The 24,724-nt window shown below is 39.2% G+C and overlaps 1 protein-coding gene across 4 annotated transcripts in view; it reads left to right on the top strand.

The window, feature by feature from the left end:
• Positions 1–24,724, top strand: part of DCLK2 (doublecortin like kinase 2) — an 83,154-nt gene that overhangs the window by 14,881 nt on the left and 43,549 nt on the right. For all 4 annotated transcript variants that reach the window (XR_013990583.1, XM_081021353.1, XM_081021352.1 and 1 more), the window contains exons 2-4: positions 6,903–7,237; positions 22,541–22,643; positions 24,417–24,536. Coding sequence is in view for 3 of the 4 variants with exons in the window: in XM_081021353.1 (XP_080877479.1) it covers positions 6,903–7,237; positions 22,541–22,643; positions 24,417–24,536 (558 nt within the window). In the remaining variant the exon portion in view is untranslated. The remainder of the gene's footprint in view (positions 1–6,902; positions 7,238–22,540; positions 22,644–24,416; positions 24,537–24,724) is intronic.

Here is a 24,724-nt window from a genome sequence, read left to right as displayed (position 1 = left end):
CCCAGGTAGACATTTGTTTGCTAATACAAGGAACATTACTGACATTTTGGAACTTTTGCAAACAGATATAAACACAAAAGCAGTTTTAATTTTTATAGATGCGGAGAAGGCCTTTGACAACATCTCCTGGAAATTTATGATGGGAAACTTAAAAGAAATGGGAGTGGGACGGGGTTTTGAGAATGGGATTGAGGCGATATATTCAGAGCAGAAAGCTAAACTGATAGTTAACAATGTGGTTACAGAGGAGTTTAAAATTGAAAAAGGAACACGACAAGGTTGCCCTATTTCCCCTTTGTTATTTATCTCGGTTCTGGAAGTGCTATTGAATATGATCAGAAGGGACCGGTTGGTGGAGGGAATCCAGGTCGGACAGAAACAATACAAATTAAAAGCTTTTGCAGATGACCTGGTTTTGACCTTGCAGGAGCCAGAGTCTAGTACGAAAAGAGTATTACAACTGATTAATGATTTTGGTCGGGTGGCTGGATTTAAATTGAATAAACAGAAAACTAAAGTTTTGGGGAAAAACTTAACAGATACAGAGTCAGAACGGTTTCAGAAAGAGACAGAACTTAATGTGGTTAAAAAAGTAAAATACCTAGGGGTAAACATAACATCAAAAAACCTAAGTCTATTTAAGGATAACTATGAAAAATGCTGGGCAGAAATTAAGAGAGACTTAGATAGTTGGTCAAAATTGAAACTTTCTTTGTTAGGCCGAATTGCTGCTATTAAGATGAATGTATTGCCAAAGATGTTGTTTTTGTTTCAAACACTTCAGGTTTTGGACAAGACGGAGTGCTTTCAGAAGTGGCAAAGAGATATTTCTAAGTTTGTCTGGCAGGGCAAAAAGCCCAGAATTAAGTTTAAGATATTAACCGATGCGAAAGAAAGAGGGGGCTTTGCCCTGCCAGATCTAAAGTTGTATTATGAGGCCGCAGCGTTCTGCTGGCTAAAAGATTGGCTGCTTCTTGAAGACACTGACATGTTGGATTTGGAAGGGTTTAACAATGCTTTTGGATGGCATGCATACTTATGGTATGACAAGGTTAAAGCAAATAAGGCCTTTAAGAACCATATTGTCAGAAAATCACTGTTTAATGTCTGGACAAAATATAAAGACTTGCTGGAAAATAAAACTCCAAGGTGGCTTTCACCTTTGGAAGCTAAGGCCCGAAAAAGACCCAATATGGAGGCTAAATGGCCTAAATATTGGTAAATATTAGAAAAAGATGGAGACAATTGGAAATTGCAGAGTTTGGAGAAAATGAAGGATAAAGTGCGAGACTGGTTACACTACGCTCAGATTAAAGAAGTTTTTAAAAACGACAAGAAACTAGGGTTCCAGGTGGAGAAATCGAAACTAGAAACAGAATTGTTAGAACCAAAGACTAAGGTACTTTCAAGGATGTATAACTTGCTGTTAAAATGGAATACACAAGATGAAATGGTCAAATCGGCTATGATAAGGTGGGCACAGGACATTGGGTATAATATTATGTTTAAGGACTGGGAAAGGTTGTGGAGTATTAGATTGAAATTTACTGCAGGTAATGCTTTGAAAGAAAATGTAATGAAAATGATATATAGATGGTACATGACCCCAGTCAAACTTGCAAAAATTTACCACCTGTCTGATAATAAGTGTTGGAAATGTAAAGAGACCGAAGGAACATTCTTCCATCTCTGGTGGACTTGCCCTAAAGTGAAGGCGTTCTGGGAAATGATTTATAATGAATTGAAAAAGGTATTTAAGTATACCTTCACTAAGAAACCAGAGGCCTTTCTTTTGGGTATTGTCGGCCAAGGGGTGGTAAAGAAGGATTGGACATTTTTCATGTATGCAACAACAGCGGCAAGGATACTTCTCGCAAAGTACTGGAAAACTCAAGATCTACCCACACTGGAAGAATGGCAGATGCAACTGATAGACTATATGGAACTAGCTGAGATGACTGGCAGAATCCGTGACCTGGGAGAAGAGAGGATGGAGGAGGATTGGAAGAAATTTAAGAACTATTTACAAAAACATTGCAACTTGAGTGAATGCTAAGCAGGATGCTAGATCATAAATAAATTGAGCACCACTAACTTAGATGTCTTAAGAAAATAAGTGAGATTGAGAAAATATAACTCTTTTTGAGAATTATAAGATTATGAATATATAGAAGGGATATAAGAATGCAAATAAGTTAACAAATTGCTGGTAAAAAGTTATAACGCTGAAAGTGGGAGCGGGAGATGTGAGGAAGTCAAAAAAATGTGAAAGTTTGTTAAGATATTTGTTACAATGCCTGTTATATTTATTTTTATTGTAAACTCCAATAAATATTATATATAAAAAAAAAATCATTGGGATTTAAGTATGAGTAATTTAAGTTGCATTGATTTTCAGTGGTTTTCGCTTTAAGCATAGCTAACTCTGGATCCAATCCATAGAGGTCTGAGCAAAACTTTGTATGTCAAACAAAGGTTTTTGAATAAAAGCAAATCAAGAAAAAGGAGCAACGATTTAAACAAAAACATTAAAAAGATTGCATAAGGAAATTTTAAATTCAGGCACACACAAACATAAGAGAATACTCTCTAGCACATTCCTGTACAAATTTATTTATAAGTAAGCCTCACCAAATTCAATGTGACTTGCTCCCAAGTAAGTATAGGATTGTATCTTTACAATTGTTTACATTATTCTATGGTAACAAAAATACACAGTTGTACTTCAGGTTACATATGCTTCAGGTTACAGACTCCGCTAACCCAGAAATAGTACCTCGGGTTAAGAACTTTGCTTCAGGATAAGAACAGAAATCCTGCTCCAGCGGTGCAGCGGCAGTGGGAGGCCCCATTAGCTAAAGTGGTGCTTCAGGTTAAGAACAGTTTCAGGTTAAGAATGGACCTCCAGAACAAATTAAGTACTCAACCCAAGGTACCACTGTATGTTTGTATTTTGGGTTGCAAAGCTTGTTGGCAAGATGTGCATGAAACCTGACAGTCCATGTGATGATAATATACATGACAACATCAAATAAAGTGGAACCACCCCTTTATATGTGGAAACGTCTCTTTGAAACATTTTTTTGTGGGTATGGATAATATCTGCAGAATATTTTGAAGCAGTGATTTCACAAGGAGCTAAATTGGTGGCTTATATACTTGGGAGGCCGAGTATGTGAAGCGACTATTTGAGAACATACAGGTTTAGCCGGTGATGTCATAGATATTGACAAAAGCGGAAAAGCTGGAAGGCAAGGCAGCTAAAAGAGGCAATGCATTTATGTATGTAAATAGGAATGAAGTACTACTATGAGAACTAAAAGACAGCTGACAATGCTTACTGCCAAAAAAGTTAAAAATGAATATATAGTGTAAGCATATTTACAATGGAATTGGAAGAACTTTTGACCTTGAATTTGGATAGCTTTATGAGTGACATTGAGCTGGTAGACTTGAAGCACTTCTTGACTAGTTGCTTGCACAGAAGCCCTGTGCAACCTTTTTCACCAGATGCAGAGGTAAATAGTTCTTATGGATGTGGACTTGGCAGCTGTCATTCATATTTCTGTAGCACCTGGGCTTAGCTACTGAATGTGTTGTGTGTAGAACTACCCTTACATGACTGCTAAAAGATGCAGAATGCAGCACTGTAATCTTGTGGAAGATTAAAAAGCTGAAATTTCCAAAGGTTTGCATTTCCCTGCTGCATTACTTTAAGTGTAAGCTAAGGGCTAGTTTTAAGCTTTGGAAACATTGTGCAGCTCTAATGTGTTCATACCTTGTAGACATTGTCTTTTCACAACTCCCATCATGACTATTAGACTCAAGACCAACTTGGAACTTAATCACCTTCAAGCTAACATGGTAAATGTGAGGATAATGTTCTCAAAATGATCTTTGGAGTCTGTGTATTTTGCATTTTATAATAGATACTGGAAATGAAGATTTCTACAGGCCCTGCTTCTCTATAACTTCTAAATCTTAAGAGTACTTTTCAGTCTGTTTTTAAACTTGCTGCACGTCATGAACCTCAGGGAGTGTAAGAGATACAGACTGAAATAAATAAATCATGTGATGCAATCAGAGGAGGAGGTTACTATCTATATCTGATCTGTGTTTTCATATGCTACCCTTTTATAAGTTTCAAAACAGGGTGGGAAAGTGACTCTTAAAAACTTAAATGGCTCAACATAATCCTTTTATCTTCTTTCGCAAGTACTTTTCCATGTACTTCCATTGCATAGAAAGAAATAACTTTATTAAAACAGGTCAGAGAGATAGGTATCTCTCAAATCTTCCACCAGAGGTGCATCTCAAGCCGATACAGGTGTTGAGCTCAGAGTAGTTATGGGCCTTGCAGCTACACCAGACAAGGAGCAGGTAGAAAAGAATGAAATCTCTAGAATGGAAAGCACAGAACAGAGTCAGATTGTTGGTCCATCTAGCTCAGTTTTCTACACAGACTGGCAGTGGCTCTCCTGGATTTCAGGAAGGAAACTCTCCCAATCCAACCTGGAGATGATAGAGATCAAACCTATGACATTCTGCATGCAAAGCAGATAAGGTGCTGGTGACAATGCACCTGACTATGTGCCCCCTCAACCCCTGTCCCTCCTGGCTTATCAAACAGAGAGGGTCTAGTTGTGTCCAGAATGTGGTTAATGCTATGGTACATGAGGGGGTGGTCCGTGCTGCATTGAAAGAGGCAGTGGTGTGACCACTCCTAGAGAAACTGGCTTTGGACCCTTTGAATTAGAACAGCATTTGGCCAGTTGCCAATACCCCTTTCTTGGGGAAGGTGACGGAGAGGGCCATGGTGGGACAGTTGTAGGTGTTTTTGGAAGACACAGATTATTTAGATCCATCCCATTCTGGGTTCAGGCCTGGCCATGGAACTAAGTCTGTCTTGATCACCCTGATGGATAACCTCTGCAGAGAGCAGGACAGGGGGAGTGCTTCTGCTTCTTGATTTCTCATCGGCATTTGATACCATCAACCATGGTATTCTCCTGGACCAGCTCTCAGGAATGGGAATTGGGGGCATTGCATAACAGTGGTTCCAATCCTACCTTCAGAACCGAATCCAGAAAGTAGCATTGGAAGACTGCCTTTCTATGTTATGAGGTGCCGCAGGTGACTGTCTTATTGCCAGTGCTATTTAATACCTACAGGAAGCCATTGGGAGTTATCATTAGGAGATTTGGAGTGAGGTGCCATCAGTACGTTGATGGCACTCAGCTCTATTTCTCCATAACATCTAGATCAGGAGAGGCCGTGTAGTCCCTGGGCTATTGCCTGGACACAATGGATAAGGAAAAAACAACATGAGCTTGAATCCTGGCAAGGGGGAGGAGGCACTATGGGTGAGTAGTTCCCAGGTTCAAGACATTGGTCAGTTGCCTACCCTGGGTGGGGTTTCACTCCCCCTGAAGAAGCAAGTTTGCAGCTTGGAAGTGCTTTTGGATCCAGCTCTGTCACTGGAGGCTCACATAGCTTCAGTGGCTAGAAGTACCTTTTTACCAAATGCAGCAACAGCTATAGCCATTCCTGGACTGGAAAGGCCTTGCTACAGTAGTTCATGCATTGGTTACTTCAAGACTTGATTACTGCAATGTGTTCTGTGTGAAGGAGTGAGACCTTGTCAGCATGTTACAGTGAACCTGAAACTGTTCTTAACCTAAAGCACCACTTTAGCTAATGGGGTCTCCCGCTGCCACTGCGCCACCGCTGCATGATTTCTGTTCTCATCCTGAAGCAAAGTTCTTAACCCGATGTAATATATCTGGGTTAGCGGAGTCTGTAACCTGAAGCGTATGTAACCTGAGGTACCACTGTAATACCTCTGTTCAGAGATCTGAACTGGTTGCCAACCAGGCCAAGTTCAAGGTGTTACTACTAGCATATATAAAACAATAATAATAAATAAACCAAGATGCTCCACCACTGAACTCTAATTCCTTTCCACTTTTGTGTTTGTGTGGATTGATTTGCTAAGTATCTGCATGCTACCTCTCTCTTAGCTGTTCCATTTCAGAAACTACACTAATAGTACTACTGTCTACAGGGGCTCCAGCTGGAAACCTCTGGGTAGTTTGAGGCTGACCCTTGTCATGAACCACTGAACTGCATGTAGCAATATCTGCTTAGGGTGATGATTTGTTTTCCTGGGCAGGAAGGATTATAAGGAGGACTTTCTGTTCCAGGTAGTTATGGCCAAGCACTACTACTCAGTGACAGAGGATCTGCCTTGCATACAAAAGATGCTAGGTATACAATCCCTGGTGTCTTCAAAGAACTGCATGAAACCCTGGAGAACCGCTGCCATTTAAAGTAGACAATATTGACCTCAGCGTCTGAGTATAAGGCAGCTTCCTATGTTCTGTTCCTAATTCTTTGTATGCAATTTTACCTAGCACTTGCATTTTTCAAATCTCTCAAGGGAGTCCTAATGATAGGAAATTTGAGAAGCCCTGATCTAAGGGGTCTGAATGTGTTCTGTGGTTATAATGCATAGGGCTGCTCCAATCCAAGCATGATTATGAAGCAAGGTTTCATATATGGAGCGATGGAATGCAATTTGCAAATATTAAAGTAATGAAGTGCAATTTGTAAAGAATGAAATAAGAGTTTAATTTTCATCTTTGTAAAAAAACAACAAGTAAAAAACTTTAATAGGTGAATTATTATCTAGTATCTGATGCCTGAAAGGTATCTTGTTGAAATCAAGTTGATGGGGTGGTAGTTTCTTTTTAACTTTTGTGCAATGATAGGTTTAAAGCAAAATCATTCTCAAACCTTTGAGGTAGATGGGATATATCAGGTGAATACAAAGGAGATTAAATAAATAAATGGAATGAAAGAAATAATAATGTTTGCGTTTTGTCTCCCTTCTTCTACACCAGGTGAAAGCTATGTCTGTGCATCCAATGAGCCATTTCGGAAAGTTGATTACACTAAGAACGTTAATCCTAATTGGTCTGTCAACATAAAATCTGTGTCATCTCGATCCCTCACATCTTTGACATCTGCAAGAAGTGAACTGAAGGAGAGCAAAGACTTCATTAAACCCAAGCTGGTAACCGTTATACGGAGTGGAGTGAAGCCACGCAAAGCTGTGAGGATTTTGCTGAATAAAAAGACTGCTCACTCCTTTGACCAGGTGTTGACTGATATAACAGAAGCTATTAAGTTAGATTCTGGAGTTGTCAAGAGAATTTGCACACTGGATGGAAAACAGGTAAGATGAATTTACAAGACTGCAATCTTAAATTTACTTGAAATATTCAAGTGACCCTGTCTTTTGCCTGTGTTGAGCTGTACTTGTCAAGTTAATCTCATCAAACATCTTCCCCTTACTCCATTGGACAATATAACACAATTCCTGCCTTCTTGAAATTGAAATAGCCTTTTTCTTTTATTGCGGCAATGCCTAGATGAAAGTTCATTTACTTGTATTGTCCTCCTGCAGTTTAACATGATGAAAGCTCACTATAGAGTTTGGCAGACAAGGCACTTTGCTTCCAATTACCAACTGATTGAACTTATTTTCTAATGAGGTAAATTGCTCATGCCTCCAAATCTGCTTGGGCAGCACTTTTTTAATATATCATTGTAATGTTGGAAGAGACTGAAAGGAGTTTGTTAGAAGCTCAATTCTAAATGGCAAATCATGTTCTACTTTCTCTTTTTGAAATGCACAGTTCAGCATGTTATAAAAATATATATTGTGATGTGTCCTCCTTGACATCATAAGAAATAGATGAATTTTTAAAAAGCAAACATAGGGTTTGTTTTTTGAATTTAATAAGACCTTGAACACCTACACGAGACTTCTAAACACGGTAAGCTCTTAAAACAAGAGAGATTTCCTCCCAAATGTTAAAGTATGCATTCTGGTAAAAGAATATGATTTATGCTGAATCACTTAGTATGCTTGGAGCCACAGATAAACATATTTACTATTATATGAGAAGGTATAGCCTTCTTTCTCTCCACAGACCCTATTGGCAAAACTGCAGCCCATGCTATATAAGTAAACTGCTTCGCAAGCTACTGTGGGAGAAGACAAATAGCAGATTATGGAATAATCTTCGTCAACCAGAATGGGTCCAAGTATCATGTGCCTATGGAAGCATAGTGCTTCTCCTTTGTTCAACTACTGACTGAATCTTATTCAAACAGGAAAATATTGAGTCTATGTGGCACTTATTTACTTGAATTAATTTCAGATCTTTGCCTTGTCATTCCCTAAAGACTCAGGTGTACATATTTTTAAAATATATATATTTAAAATATATTGCACTCTTCAAGGCTATACCATCTATTGACGTTCAATAATAATCAGCATGTATCTGGGACTCCTGTATTACTTAATTTTCCTTATGTGAGAAAAGGTCATAAAATCACCAGGAGTGTTATCTGTGGTGCACTGAATTCACAGTTCCATGGACACCCACAGTGTCAATTGCCCAAGGTAGTAGTCAAATATTACTGAAACATAATGGATTTGGGATAACATTGTTGATAACTGAGCCCCAGAATCTTGATTGTAGAAATAACCTCCAAGCTTTATTCTAGGCTCTTTATGAGGCACAGCTGAAACTGCCACTGTGAGTGGAATAGATTAGGGGGGGAATACAAACTTGTTTTCTTTTTAAAAAAGCAAAACAAAAACATGTCTTTTTGTCCCTTAGGGCAGCTCTAAACAATATGGCTTCAGCTGCAGTTATTGATCTCTCTGTTAGGGAAACATGTGTACTTATTAACAGCACAGCATAGTCTGGTAATTTACTGAAGCCGGCTAATAGATTCCACTAAGTCCCTACTCCAATATGCCAAGGGTTTCACCATGACAAAATCTAAATCCACTACTAATTTTAGTTTTCAGTGCCCAAATGGGGCCAGCAACAAAATGTTCCACAAAGTGTGATATGCTCTTGTTCTTGACTGGCTGGCTGGAAACCTTTAGGATATTTCCACTTCGGGATAATTCTGTCCCCTCTTCCATACAGTTTTCCATTTTGCACAGTTCAGTTCCACTTTTGCATTCGCTTTACTTGAAGCAGGGATCCTGGTTTTAAATTAAATCAGCTCAGTTTGTTAATAAACAGTAGATAATGTATTTGTGCATCTAAATCTGAACCTTCACATTTGATCAGAAAGGTATTAGCTTGGCAACAGATCCTGATTGTGTGAAAGAAAGGTGGAAGGAGACACTTGCTATTTGATAATTCTCTGAGGAAGGTTACTAGGCTTCTGTAATGAAACAGTACCTAAAGCTAGTAGAAACATGCTTTCAAAGGTTAATGGAAAACTTCTTTTTAGAGTGAAAGGCTATATACTTTAGCCACAGATTCTATGGATTGAATTACACTCAAAACCTCATAACCCATTGAGTCAATCATCCATCTCTTACTACCTTTCTGAGAAGTACCCCATCCCACCCTCCCACTATATATAAGGGTCTAGTGACTTCTGCTTCAGTATATCTGAAGAAGTGTGCATGCACACAAAAGCTTATACCCAGAACAAACTTAATTGGTCTCTAAGGTGCTATTGGACAATTTTTTCAATTTCCCCCCTCATAACTTCTGCTCCATTGCATTTTTTTTGTTATGTGTATTTTAGTGATTTGCTGAGATTAGCTAATTCCATTTCAGATAAAAACTGCTGAAGTCTACAGAGAACTAGATTTAAACGGGAAGAGCCAAGTGAAAACTCTTTACAAAACCTCTATGTAGCTTATACATAGTTTCAGTCAATTTATGGAAGCTTTTCTCTCCTTTGATTCTCTGTGGTATAATGAAAGCCAAACAGGAGAAAACCAGTCAAGGACAAAATTTTACTCTTGCAGGCTGCTGCTTTAAAACCAAAACCAAAAACACCAACCCATAAAACCCCACCAGTTGTGAATTGTGGGGGGAAAGGGTATCGTATCCTTGGGATATTACTGTTTTATTTAGCTTTCAACATTATGCCAGCTGTTTTTTCAGCTTGGAATGTAAGTAATCCCATAGGCTTCCATTTTGTAAATGTCAACACCTTTCCCTCTAGAATTTGGAAATTAGATGGCTAGTCAACCAGCAATTCATTCATTAACACGTTTACTGATTTCCAGAGGCAGATCAGTGAATGTAACATTTATATTTTTGCAGTAGGCTAAAATACACTCCTTGTCTTCCATTCATGCAAGCGAAAGGCATTATCAGAGAACCAGGACACATAATGCACATAACACAAACAAGTGTCTCATTTAAAATTATATCATAAATCCAATGTATAACATTTTCCATAAACATAGATTATATATCGAAGCTTAAATACATTTCTGGAGTTGTAAAGTACATGAATAGATGCAAATACTATGCAAATACTGCATAGATATTAATACTGCGTATATAAACACAAGTGAAGATAACACATCTCTACACAATTCAGAATATGTTAACCATATAATCTGGTGGTGTTCAATGTATCCTGATGCTGACAGACACATTTTGGCTTGTAACAATCTTCTTTGGTGGCATAAGTTCAAAAGAAGCAATGCCCAAATATATTAATGCTGCAGTAGCTGACTTTAGGCAGAATGAAATGATCTGTATCTTCAAGGCTATAACAGAGTCCAGTTAAATGCAACCCTAAGCCTAGTTCTCCTAAATAGCATTCAAATGCCAACATGAATGGATGTGTTTTTAAGTTGCTTTCTAAAATTCTTTATTAGTCTGGGTGATTGCTGTATCTCCAGAGAGAAGAAACGCTGCCAGCAAGAAGATTACTATCCCACATTTCCTCAAAAAGCCCACCAGCAAGATCACATGAAGGTATCTTCCATCCCACCCTTGCAGAACACAGGTCCCAGATTGGGAAAAGGCAGTCCTTCAAGTATTTCAAGTTGAAATCTTGACCACTTGTATGATAACCCAACTATATGGCAGAGCAACTGAAGCCAAGCAGTAATGATTGTAACAGGAAAGGATGGTATGGAATGAATCACATCCTACCATGTGGGTTCATGACGCATTTTTCTCTCAGCTGCTACAAGAAAACTGACTGCTCCACATCCAGTCTAGGTTAATATACATTTGTTAAGAACTGGAGGAAGGGAGCTAAATGCAATGCTTTTCATCAACTAGCTTGTTTGGCAGTCTAGTTTATATTCTGGCATGCTAGCTGGAAGGTAAATTAGTAAATAAGTTTTGCTTTGATACAGCTTTGTTCTTATTTGCACTACCTCGGCAGACTTTAAAAAGGGTTACTGAATTAACAGTTGTCTCTTACAGTTTTCTGTTTTTTAAATAAAATACAAATGACTGCTGTTCTCTTACAGGCCTAAGGTCCCAGTACTACATCAATGATACATGTATTATCCTTCATTCCCGAAACAGTACGCCTCATTCCATGTTATTCTCCACTGTGCACAAGATCATATGGTGAAGCTGCAAAATTAGCTTACAGACTCCTTCGTTTGCTTCTGACTGTTAGTACTGTGAACAGAATTTATAGGCATGTGTCCTAATTGATGGGGAAACATTAGGGTTTTTTCTTTTTAAAAAAACACAACGATGTTATGTTTTACATAATTTCAAATATGACTACAAGCAGGTTAGGATAGAACATCATCCCAAGAGGGTCATTCAAAGAAGTGGTCCTTGTAATATCAGGTCTGTTTAAGAGAGATGTGATTCTCTTTGGGTTAGTATCTACGATTGACCTCGAAATTGCACCTGCAGATCATGTGTTAGCTCCACAACTGGAAAAAAAAGCTGAAGGAGAACAAATAATTAGATTTTTAAAATAAAATGATGGAAAACTAGACAGCTAATGAAAATAATATCAACACCTAGTAGAAAAATAATTGAGAGAAGTAGGAATGAAGTGAATAATGTAGAAAAATAGCTAGGGAAAATGAGACAGGGTGCATGGGAAGCTGTTTTGCTTGCCTGCACTATTCCTTTTGGACTTGTCTGTCAATTTTAACCAGCTGCATGCCATTCCATTGAAACTTCCAACTTTATCTTCTCTCATTAAAGCGGCTTCTTTGTTATTCTTTTAAGCTGCATCTTGTTCTTTAGTCCGTATATTATAATATCCTTGCCAATTTGTCAGACCTCCATGGTGTGAGGGTTGCTTTGATGGATGATAATCTGCCTTTGGGCTGCCTCTCTTTCTGCCTGGACCTTTTTTTGTTTTTTTTACTACAGTTCTATAGCTAACATTCCCTGTACCACCTGCCTCTCTGGTAATTCTGTTCACTCCATTAGATTGAACATGTGGTACAATCAATAAATCTTTCTATTGACCTCATAATTTGCTCTTATTTCCATTACGTTCTTCTGGTTATCTAGATGGCTCTACAGTTATCGGTTGGCATTTTAAATCTCTGGCTTTTATCACCAGTGCATTCATAAAATGAAAGTGATAATGTACAATAGCTTTCTCCTCCAAATGTTTTTTGTCTGCAACTTGCACCATCTTGCCATTGGCTGATGGAAGTTCTGGCCCAAAGCCTCTGAAAGGAACTGGATTGGGAATGGCTCGTGTCTTTATATACGTATGAAAGAATGACTCTCCATATTTCTGTGAATATATAACGCATAGTATATTGTAGCATTATACAGCAGCTGCCTGTTTTTTTTAACATATATGTCATGCATACTGCATATGCATGATAAAATACCTGCATTCATGGGCATAGCCAGGACTTTTGTTAAGGGGAGCAGAACTGACCTAATTGGTCAATTAGTTAAGCATTTCTATTATTTGATTGGGGGAGGGGCAGCTGCTCCCCTGCCCCCCCCCATGGCTACGCCCATGCCTGCATTTGGCAAGTGGTTTGTGTGAGCCTGGGCTTCTAAATACAGTTGAGTTTAGAGACACTCACAACTAATCCTTAGAAGTAACTAAATAGGTTTGATTCTCTGTATATTCTTTACAGCAGGCATCCCTAAACTTGGCCCTCCAGATGTTTTGGGACTACAACTCCCATAATCCCTAGCTAACAGGACCAGTGGTCAGAGATGATGGGAACTATAGTCCCAAAACATCTGGAGGGCCAAGTTTGGGGATGCCTGCTTTAGAGAGTATAAGTTTGGGAGATGTTCACGAGTTGAGTAAATTTATGCCAAAATGCACAGCTTATCTTTAGCTTATAATAATCAAATGTCATTGTCTCTAGACACTTGTATGTGTACTAATAAACAATACACCTTGTGATGTTTGCTAATACTGTGGTGGATATATACTGGGGTTGGGCATGTCCACCTGATCTAGTTTGGGGCCCAGTTTGGTGCTTTGAGTCAGGTTCAGTCTGACCCAGGATGATCTGGACCTAACCCATTCCAGACCATGAACCAAACTGGGGACCTTTTGCAGCTCTAGTTGTTTAATTGTGGTTTGAAACCCTAATTACACATTGTATGTGGTCAGGAGGAAAAGACACAGGAAAAGAGATTCTTGCCTGTGTCTCTTTCTCCCCTTTCTTGCCACCGACCCCAAGTTTGATTAGGGTTTAAAATCCTAATTAAACATGCAGTCACATGACCGCCCCCCACCTGAATCACTTTGGGTAGGCTCGACTTGGACTGGTCCAGGGCTGCTTTAAACCACTCTGGGCAAATCCCAGATAAACCCAAATCATTCAAGTTTGATATCCAGGATTTGCCTGAGGCCGATGCATAACCTTAATAGTTATCAGCTTCGGAAGGAAGTGTAGAATGACCTCTCTTTAGAGTTTCTTTCAGTATTATGAAGTTTTATAAATTTGTTAAATGAAGACACATCTGTTGGGTGTGCTTTATATTTTTTGTTTCCTGAATGCTGTTTTCAGTTGTGAAAGTAATCCAGATGTTTTCAGTGTGGTTAATAATAGGCTCTCCAATTTCCAAATCACTGTTTTTATTCGTAAGTAAGGTTGTAAGTTGTCCTCAAATAGAGGCACATGAATAATCTTTTTTGGATTTGTACTGGAATATTAAATTGTAATCTCTGCTGTGTTTTGTATGCCGTAGTGGCCTGATTAATAATAACTAGTACAGAAAGATATTCAGTCTTTCCACACTGGCAGACTGTTAGGTGCTTCTGGTCATATTGCCTGGGTTGTCTGATGATCAGACAACAAACCAAAGAATATGCATTTCAGTTCAATTTCTTACTTATTCCAGAATTCCATTGGCAGCAAGGAGTTGTCTCCTTTCTTTTCCCTTGCCTGTCTATCATGAATATTGTTGTTGGCTCATTTTCAAATGATACAGCATGAGCATTGACTATAAGCAGTTGTTAAGTTTTCTGGGTGAAATTAGAATAGATCCGCTTTCTTCTGATTGTAATCAATAGTATCCACCCTAGATTTGACCCAGAAGACTTGAACAACTATAGACTGTTTGCAAATGTCTTTGTCTTGTACAAGGTTCTTGAGCAGTTGGACGGTGACCAAATACAGGCATGCTTAGAGACTGATTTTCTACATCCATTGCATTTGGGGTTCAGGGCCAATTTTGGCATGGAGACCACAACAGTCAGGAGATGGATGAGGAGTATCTGTGTTGACTGTCCAAGATCTCTTGGCAGCTTCTGAAACAGTCAACCATGGTATTTTTCTGGGGAGACTGAGTTGAGAACAGAGGGGCTTGTTTTCCAGTAGTTTCACTGCAGAAGGTAGCAATTAGGGGATGCTGTTCAGCCCCTTGGAGTCTCTATTGTGGTTCTTCAGAGTTTGAATTAGCTCCCATGCTGTTTAACATCTACTTGAAACTGCTGCATGAGGTCATCCAGAATTTTAGATTGGGTTTTAGGATAATTTGCACTGGAACATTTTTAATTTGCATTGGAGAATTTTATTGTATCTTAGTAAATGATCTAAATTAGCATGTGCATGTTTATTTTAATTGTATTTAGTAAGCAAAGCAACAAACTTTGAAACTGTCAGGCTTGCCTAATATTTATTTGCAGTTGGCACCCATTTATTGTTACCAGTGTTCGAAACTCCCATTGTGTTTCTAGACGCATTTTGTGACAGGGAATTTCATTAGCACGAGCAATTTCTGAGTTTTGGATGCAGTACTGCGCCTAAGATTTCAGATTAAAACTTCCACTGCTGTGTAAAATAACTAAACAAGTATTAGAAATCACCCCAGAATTGGCCCTACTAAACATCTCCCAAGACAATAATGCCCATTTACACCACAAAGAACTCATAACCCACCTACTTTCAGCAGCCCGAAACATCATAACCAGACACCGACAGAGACCTGTCAGGAGTAAGCATGGACCAATGGTACAAAATAGTATGCGAAACAGCCTTACTAGAAAAATTAACCAATAAACTGAAACTGACATGGGGACAAATAGAAGAAGTTGCCTTCACCCCGGTATGGCTCCCCTTTATTACATACACAGCCCAACAAGACAATGACAAAAATCCACCAACAGCATACAAATCAATATGGCTAACCTGATCCAAAACAGCCACCCACCCCACTCACACATGAAAACAAAGATCACCACAGCCAATCACAAACAAACAACCACACCCTAGGCCAACCCCAACCTCTCTTACTACCAAAGGAACACAAAGAGAACCTGCACAAGTGATGCTGACACAAAACCCCACATATATTAAGTAAAATAGAAATATTGCGACCCGACCCCACCCCACCCCCACTCACCTTTCCCACCTCCTCCTCTTTCCCCCTTTTGTTTCTAATGTCTCAACAGATGAAACTGATCTGTAAAAAATGTTACTTTTAAAAAAAGAGAGCGATTGCACATACTTTCGTAAACCAAGGAAATCTTTAATAAAAACACAATAAAAAAAAACCCTGCCACTGCTGGAAGGAAAGGAAAGAAGGATATTTTTCTGCCTCCCCTCTTCCAGCTAGTCTCTGAAGACTGGAAAAGAGACCCTATTAAGAATATCAGGGGGGTGAGCAGGGGAAGACTGGACCATGTGAAAAATAAACATAATGTTTTAGCTGCAGTTCATTCATTTTCAGCATTTTATTCTTGTTATAAAAAAGTGTGCCTAGGCATTGGGTTGTTGTTCCCATAAACTGGGTTTAAGGTGCCATTTCGCTCCTAGCTTTTATATCACAATTTCTAACACTGATTTTTACTCAGGAATTTGTGAACAAGAAAAAATTTCCATGGGAAAATGAAGTGCTAGGGGTGGGGGGATTCTATTTAGTTTTGGAAAAGTTTTCACCCCTGGCTCAGGAGGAAAGACTAGAGCCTCCCATTCACTTGCACTGCCTGCCTCCCTTATGCATGGGAGGCAGTTTTTGATTTTTGGGGAGGCTTTGATTTTTAGCAGCCACATCATGGTGCATTTTAACTGCACCATTAATATAATGTCTACTTAGGCCATGCATAGGATTATGCTGTGCAAGTGGGAGGACTTCAGCTGGTCTCAACCAACCTCTTATGAATTATCTTCCCAATTACAGTCAGTGTAAAGTCTAGACACAACAATATAAAACATGAAATGTGAATAGATGGCATCTATGTTAAGATAGAGGGACGCGAGTGGGTTAAACCACAGAGCCTAGGGCTTGCCGATCAGAAGGTTGGCGGTTCGAATCCCCATGACGGGGTGAGCTCCCGTTGCTCGGTCCCTGCTCCTGCCAGCCTAGCAGTTTGAAAGCATATCAAATGCAAGTAGATAAATAGGTACCACTCTGGCAGGAAGGTAAATGGCGTTTCTGTGTGCTGCTCTGGTTCTCCAGAAGCGGCTTAGTCATGCTGGCCACATGACCCGGAAGCTGTCTGTGGACAAACACCGGCTCCCTCGGCCAGTAAAGCGAGATGAGCGCTGCATCCCCAGAGTCGTCCACGACTGGACCTAACCGTCGGGGGTCCCTTATGTTACCTTAATGTTAAGATAATGTCCATGCAAATCGTAATTTGTGTTAGAGACATGGCAAAGACGGTGCCCACTCAAGAAATATAGATAGATATATAGGGAACACCCTTGTGCTAGGTTAGACTGTTTAACTCAGCATTGTCTATTCTGAGTAGCACTTGCTCTCCAGGGTCTCAGTCTTTCACATTACTCGGTACCTGATCACTTTAACTAGAGAGGTCAGGATTTGAACCTAGGACCATCTGTATGCAAAGCATGCACTGTACCAGTGAATTGGCCTCTTCCTGATGATTATGTGAACCTTAAATGTATTAAACATGAATTCCTGTTCATAGAAATGTTTAATTAAAATATTTCCATTGTGCCTCCCAGTCAAACAATATAAATACAATAAAATAATCTATTTTTTTTAAAAAAACAACAACACACATCTAGCTTTATATTACAGTTTCTTTCCAGCCTCATATCACAGCTGGAGTTGTAATTGCAGTCTGTCCAGTGAGGACAGGACTAACTCAAATTTGCATGTTGACATTTTAATTGGTTTAATCTTGCATCTTTTATTCCAAACTAAATTGAGTTGGCCAGTGAGTCATTTATGTATTAGAAATACTGGGATAAGTGTTTTTCTTGCAGTTCCCTTCTTGGGAATACTCTAATTGTAAGCAACAGTTTTATTTTAGGTGCAACCTGTATTGTTAGATAGCTCAAATATATTTGTGTTTGCTTTTTTCTTTGCTTAGTAGCATACCTTCAGCAACAGATAAACTGCTTGGTGCCTTTTGTTTTTATACGTACAAATTGATCTGCCAAACTCTTTTGGTAAATCCCCAATTTATCATGCATTAATATTTCAGAACCATTTAACACCCTGCTGTCTCTAGATTCTGACAGTATAATGGGTTGTTTGTGGGCAGAAAGCATCAGCTATGGAGAATTTATTTCTAAAATGTAGTTCATTAAGCTATAGTTGCTTTAAGCTAACACTGTGTGTTTCTTTGTATCTTGGTTTCAGCCCCTAGATAATCTAGTGGTTTAGTGTTTAAGGACAAGAATTAAAACACTTACATCCATTTGCCTTCCCACTGCCCCATGCAGGTCCTTTTATAAAAGTGCCTGTGACGCTTTGACAGTAAACAATCTGCAGTCTGAGCAAGCAGTGCTATTCAGCAGGGAGGAATTGAAGTGCCCTTTTCACCTTCTACTATATGCTGCAGGCTGCGGAGATAATTTTTTTAAGTCTAGGCCTGGGCTTGTTGGTGGCAGATATGAAATGGGAAATGAGTTGCTGACCTATTTCTACAGCAAGCTTTCCTTGCATTTTGCACTTTAAGGCCCCAAACTATTAACACAATGGATTCAGACAGTTTAGCTGAACAATACATTAATTTTAATAGGGATGTACTAACGCGAGAGGATGAGGGAGTTCTTTAAATTAGAACAGGCACAGGATGGTGATTAGAAATACAATGTGTAAATTGGCAATTAAGCATGCACTTCCCTAAAAAAAACCTGTAAATGTATCAGAGAAGAACAATAAACCATGTTCAAAGCTCCTACAGTAAGTTGAATCCCATTTTAGTCATTCTTGAAGTAGGGCAATTGAAATCAAAGGAAAGTAATGACTGAGTTAAGTCACATTGGTTTTACTAGGTTTTCCCGTTGTCTTCAACCTAAAGTATTCTGCTCGGAGTATAGCCATGTTGCTTGGAGGATTGTTGGTACCTGTATTATTGAATGCAATAGAGGAGATTGTGATTAAGGCTAGGGTGCTGTCCCTAATTAGATGCTGCCATTATATTTCAATAATACATGCAAAGTGAGCACTGAATCTACACGTATATTAAAAAACACTGTGAAAATGCTTTTTTGAAAAACGTTTTGAAAAATACATTGAATTTGCCATAGCTCACTGTCTTCATCTAGTGTCACATTTACAGCATACTTAAACAGTTTCTATTTGCAGCTGTATAGCATAGTCCTGAGTATTTCTAGTTGAGCTGCTTGTCATTATTTCTCAACTAAACACACACACTCACACTCTGCTGCCAATTATTATTGGGTGTGCTGTACACTCAGGCTTCCTTTCCTTTGTCCATTAAACTGAGCATTTCCTCTTTCAAAACGTTAAAACCATATCCTGTTTCCTTGACATTAATATTGTCCAAGGCCATAGGTGGCGTTTAGATCTTGCACAAAAAAGAATTTAACTGTCTTTCCCTAGCTTGATGTTTTACTACAGCTTGCATCTGAGGTTGAGGGCTGCTTTCTTTTCATCGAGTTTTTATTCCTTTTGAAAGAAGAATGTCATCCACTATTTGCCTTGAAACAGTTCAAGCTTGTTTTCATTTACTTGGAAGCGAGCCAAATTCAGGAGACCATTGTTAACTGCACCTTGGAAGCAATGTAACTATCCTGGACTGGTTCCACTCAGAAGCCCTAGATGTAAGCTTTTAGATTTGCAAGAATAGCACAGCTGACCAGGATTGCTTTAGCTTATAAACAAAATGAGCTGTGTTGCTTTTCTTTAAAAAGTGAAATGAATACAATAGAAATCGGCTTCAGTACTGGGACTTCCAAAACTGATGGAAACATAAAATTAAATGGAAAGCTAATGAAGGTGATCAAAAGCATGGCTGAGAAGCCCTTTTATCCATGGGGATATGTCTAGTAGCATTTTTACTTGCTTTCAGAAACTTTTCAAATAATATATTCTACATGTGCAAATGTAAACATAATGAAATTGCTGCTCATTGGAGGAGTCCGCTTATACATAATAGATAGTCAGCAGAAAATCTTTACATTAGAAACCATAATCCTTTTGTATATTTACTTTATCCTATTCATAATCTGAAAAAGATAACATTCATAAAATGCAGTTTTTGGTAGCCATATATGACTATTCAACTTGGAGACTGCATTCAGAAAAGCAGAGCTTCATAGCTGCAATACACCTCTCTTCAAAGTCCAAATAAAAGTACTCATTTTCCTACATTTGCAAATCCCCCTCCTTTGTTCTTCATTGTGAGGTTCACCCCTTCTTAGTATTTTCTTTACATTTATTATTATGTTACTGTAAAAGGATCAGCTGCATGCCTAGCACTGCACAAAAGGGCTTTCCCAATCTGTGTTAGATCATGGAACAAGTAGACAAAGAGAAATGGACAAAAAGGGGGCAAAATTGCTTTAGAGCTTAGGGTGTTCGGTTTTCTTTTGTGGTCTCATAGTGTGGGCATGCACCTTTTCCAGCTATTGTACAATGAACACCACAAATGATGGCTTGAATGATATTCAGGAGTTGGGTGGGTATGATTTCTCTTAGAGTATGGTTAATTTAAAACCTTTACAAAGAGAGGAACAATTATTATTTTTTCTGTACAGAGGATAGATATTCCTGTTGATCAGGCAGGCTAGGAAAGAGTTAAGTATTTGTCTTGTCAAAACTGCTTAACTATGTTGAGGTGAATTACTTTTTCTCCAGACTTATGTAGACATTTATCCTTTATCATGAGGTTATTCTAAAGCTAACCGGATACTGGGAGGAGAGAACGTTGTGTCATTGAGCTTGATAATAGAATCAAACAAATGCTCAGTGCTACATGTTTCAGCCTACAGATGGTCTTACTGTAAGTTCAGCCAGCTTTTATCTCTGGTTTAGCTGCTATGACAACTGCACTGCTTTCAAATGCCTTGTACAAATGATCTTTGAGAGTGCTGAAAGTCATTGATATTCTGAGTGTTTTTCTACTGCAGGCAGCAACAAACCTTCCCTGTACTCCAGCTCATATTTACTGTTATCATAGAGGGTAATGAATGCACGTTTTGTCATTAGACAAGTGGACTGAAAGTGATAAAACTAGGATTGCAGCTTTAAAAATAAACTAAGCACAGTTACAAGAGCGTATGCCCCACTGAAAACAGTGTGGCTTACTTCTGAGTAAACATGCACAGAATCGCACTATAATGCTTTATACACTCCTCCCCCCCCCCAATTGCCAATAGCTTTTTCTTCCTTTTCTTTTCTGTTTATTTCCTCTCCCCCCCTTCTGTTTTGAAATTCTGGTATCATTTCATGAGGGGAGGGGGAGAGATAAGGGAAATTAAGGCGTGTTCATAATTTGTCTGGTTTTCCCCCCCATTTTATTTTAAACATAGCTATGTAAAGAAGGCTTGCCATTTATTCTGAATTGACATAATTGTCACATTAAAAAGTTATTTTTAAAATACACGACCAGGTTGCAGTTACATCAGTGTTTCCAGATCCAGTCAGAATAATAGCCACAAAAAATAGTCTCTCCCATTATCCAGGCGTATCATCCCCCATGGTGGGTAATCTCATAACTGTGGTGGTGAGATTGAGAGCAGGCAAAAGGAACCAGTTTCAGCATTTCAGAAAACAGTTCACCCTGACCTGAGGCACATCAAAGGCTTCCCAATTTCAGTCTTTTGGTGACTTGGTTCCCACCCATGGTTGCAGTACTCAGACTCCCAGCTCAGTTATTGTTAAAGGCTTTATTCCGAAATTCACTGCAATGCCCAAATGTAGATCAGACCACAGTTTACACAGTTCAGAAGTTCACAACAGAGCTCTAAAATGCATGGTTAGGAGTAAGCTAAAATGTCTTGACACTTAACACACTCCCTGAGCTCCCCTTTGAAGGACAGAGTGGGCACTGTTCAATCAATCAACCAACCAATCAATCAGTCTTTTTTGTGGTTAAAGACCAGACAGCAAAGTCAACAACAACAACATATGCAACATCTGCATGAAGAAGTGGACATAATTAAAAAATTCCCTATAAACTTAATTACATTAAAAATAACACTCCTTCAGCTAAACTCTGTATTCCAGAAATTAAAAGTGCACAGTTGTTGTCCCGAAATATGGGACTAGGCAAGCCAGCAAGCCCACCTACGAGTAGGTTGGGTCTGCTTACACCAGCATAGCCACTGCAGCATTCTTAGTGATGGACATGTAGTTCACACGGCTTGCCTCACTGTCTGCTCTAGTCTTGGATTCCTCCTTTTCGGGACAGAAGATACTTCACTAACAAGGTGGGTTGCCAGAGTCAAGTCAGGTAGTTCTACTGTGCCAGTCAAGGCACCCCATAACACTGATGTGGGAATCTCTGCCAACAACAAACTGGGCACATTCCCACCATCTAGACCAGCGTTTTCTAGATCTATTGGCCCTCTCCAGGATCCAGTTCTGCACATCTGTCCCATTCTTCTCCCGCTATGACCAGCTTTGCCGAGATCTCAATGCAGTTCATGACAGCTGAGCTCATTTGTACTCTCTAGCACTACTGGGAAATTTATAAAATAGCTGCAATTTTGTTCCCCTTTCAACAGAAGTGAATGAAATTTGTAGGCACAGTAGTTCATTCAGAGTAGATAAGGTCAAATTAAATTGTCTGCCAAGTTGCAAATCTTCAGGGGATTTGTTTTTTAAAAAATGAAATGGCTATAATGTTTTGATTTTGAGATGGGATACTGAGGGTGTAATTCCTGCCACGCCTGACTAATTACTCCCTCAGGAAATGCAGTGTTTAACAGAAAAATGGTTGCCTACCCTTGCTATGTGCAAAGCAGAAAGGTAGCACAAAATGTAAACTTCTCTCCTTAGTCTAGCTAGTCCACTCAGTAATATTCTTCTTTGCTTTTTATTTTATTTTTTTAAAAAAGGTTACCTGTTTGCAAGACTTTTTTGGTGATGATGATGTTTTCATTGCCTGTGGACCTGAGAAATATCGTTATGCTCAAGATGATTTTGTACTAGATCACAGTGGTAAGTACTGTCTGTACATTTGTTTTGAACCATAAGCTCCCAGTGCTTATGAAAGCACTGAGTGGCATTGTGACTGCATACTCCCCCCCCCCCGCCCCCATGTATATTGCACTGATAAATGGGCTAAATGTAAATGGGGTGTATCATGCGTTAGGGGAGGAGTAGTACCTCTGGTAGAAGACATGCCGTGCTCCTTCTGGAGTAGTTTGTCCACCTTTGGTCCCAACCCTGTACTCAGTTCTCACCTGTGGCTCCTAGAAGCTGCATGCGACAGTGGCCACACCCTGAGAAATGGCATTGACTGGCTGGCTAAACCAGGTGAAGGTAGCCAATGGGTCTCAAACCCTTGGTGAGTTAGGCACTTGCCCTGCATGTGAAGACAGGCAAGAAGGTCAAGAAGGTAGTTTCTGCAGATGATGTAGAGGGAAGTGAGGGGAAGATGAGGCTCATCAACCTGGGAAGGTAGCCAATCTAGGAAAAGGAAAACACTGATCCTAAACCTCCGATGCCTTGCGGAATATCTTTGGGAGCAGAAAAAGCTAAGGAATAAATGCTGCACAAATCCAAAGTAGAATCAAGTCCCTAAGGCATTTTGATTCTGTTTTGTATGCCTTCTTCTGACAACAAATGCAGACAGGCTGGTGGCAAATGTATTGTTCTTCTTTCCTTTGGACCACATCAGCGAGGCTGAGAGTAGGGTCTTGTTGCCTGGGCAGCCCAGGACCTCCATACTGGAAGCATAGATGAAAACCAGAGGTGGGTTTAGAGGAGCGTGACTGCTTTCGTTGCACTGGGCACTGAGCCTTGGGAGCACAACAGGGGACACTGCAACTATGATTTAGAATGGAACACAAGAAGTGGGAGGGGGCACCTGTTTTTCATGAGAAATTTGAGACCCCAAGTTCCGCCACTGTGAGAACCTAAACTCTGTAAAGGGGACCTGTGAGGGAAGAACATACATTCCTGCAAATCGGAGGGTCTTGTGCGGTCCATTTTAAAGAAACCATGCCATCTAGAAAAATATACCACTAGCATTATTCCCTGTGCACATCAATGATGGGAAGATGATGGGATGATGCAATAAGACACAAAGGGTTCTTGGAGAGGCAATATGGAGCATCAAGGCATTCTAATCCCTGGGATCCATATGAACCTGAATCATAGAGTTCTGCTGAAGGACCTAAGAAAACAGATTTGCTAGAGACTGTTGTTTATTAAAATAGCTAACTGCACAGTAGTCTAAGGGACAGTTCAACTTTCAGTTTAAAACTTCTAGTGTACATTGTGTCGCCTATTCATCATGTAGGAGCAGCAAACAGATTGCAGTCTCAGTGGGCACAATAATTACGCTTACAGTTGGATCAGAAAGACACTGGTGTGAACAGGTGGAAGAGGACTTGCTCCAGTCAGTTTTGATGAAATATGCAATATGTTAACATTCTTTTATATTCTCTTATTTGTAAAATAAATGATCTGCTTTTCCATCAGAAATGAGACATATATAAAATTCATATGTACACTCTTCTATTGTAACAGAATAAACAACCAAATCTAGTTTTAAAGCAATCTGGGGGAAAAATAATTTTCCAACATTTGACCAGATGTCAACAAGTTTATAAGCTTATAAATTTATAAACTCCTTTTGGTTCATTTGAGAAAAACTGTTTATGAAATGAGTATGTTTGGGTGATAAATCTAGTTGGTAGGTGGTTTTGTTGGAAGTGATTGCAACTCTAAAAATATTTCTTCTGCTATCCATCTGTTTGTTTACAGAATGTCGTGTTATGAAATCCTCTTATTCCCGTTCATGCGGGATATCAAGGTATTCTGGATCTAAAAGCCCTGGATCTAAAAGCCCTGGACCTTCACGTCGAAGTAAATCACCAGCTTCAGGTACAGCTGCCTGGGTGGATGGGGGAAATGTGCATTTAGAACTTTGTTTAATTAATATATTTTCTGCTCGTCAATCCCCAGCAGGTCTCACACACAGTATGTCTACCAAAAAAATTAATAACTTTTAAACAGCAGAACAATAAAATTAGAGTCAATAGTTGTTTAAATATCATTTGTTAAACAGCATC

The sequence above is a fragment of the Podarcis pityusensis genome, assembly GCF_964106645.2.
Source record: "Podarcis pityusensis genome assembly, chromosome: 9".
NCBI lineage: Eukaryota > Metazoa > Chordata > Lepidosauria > Squamata > Lacertidae > Podarcis > Podarcis pityusensis.
This window is presented reverse-complemented; position numbering and strand designations above follow the sequence as displayed.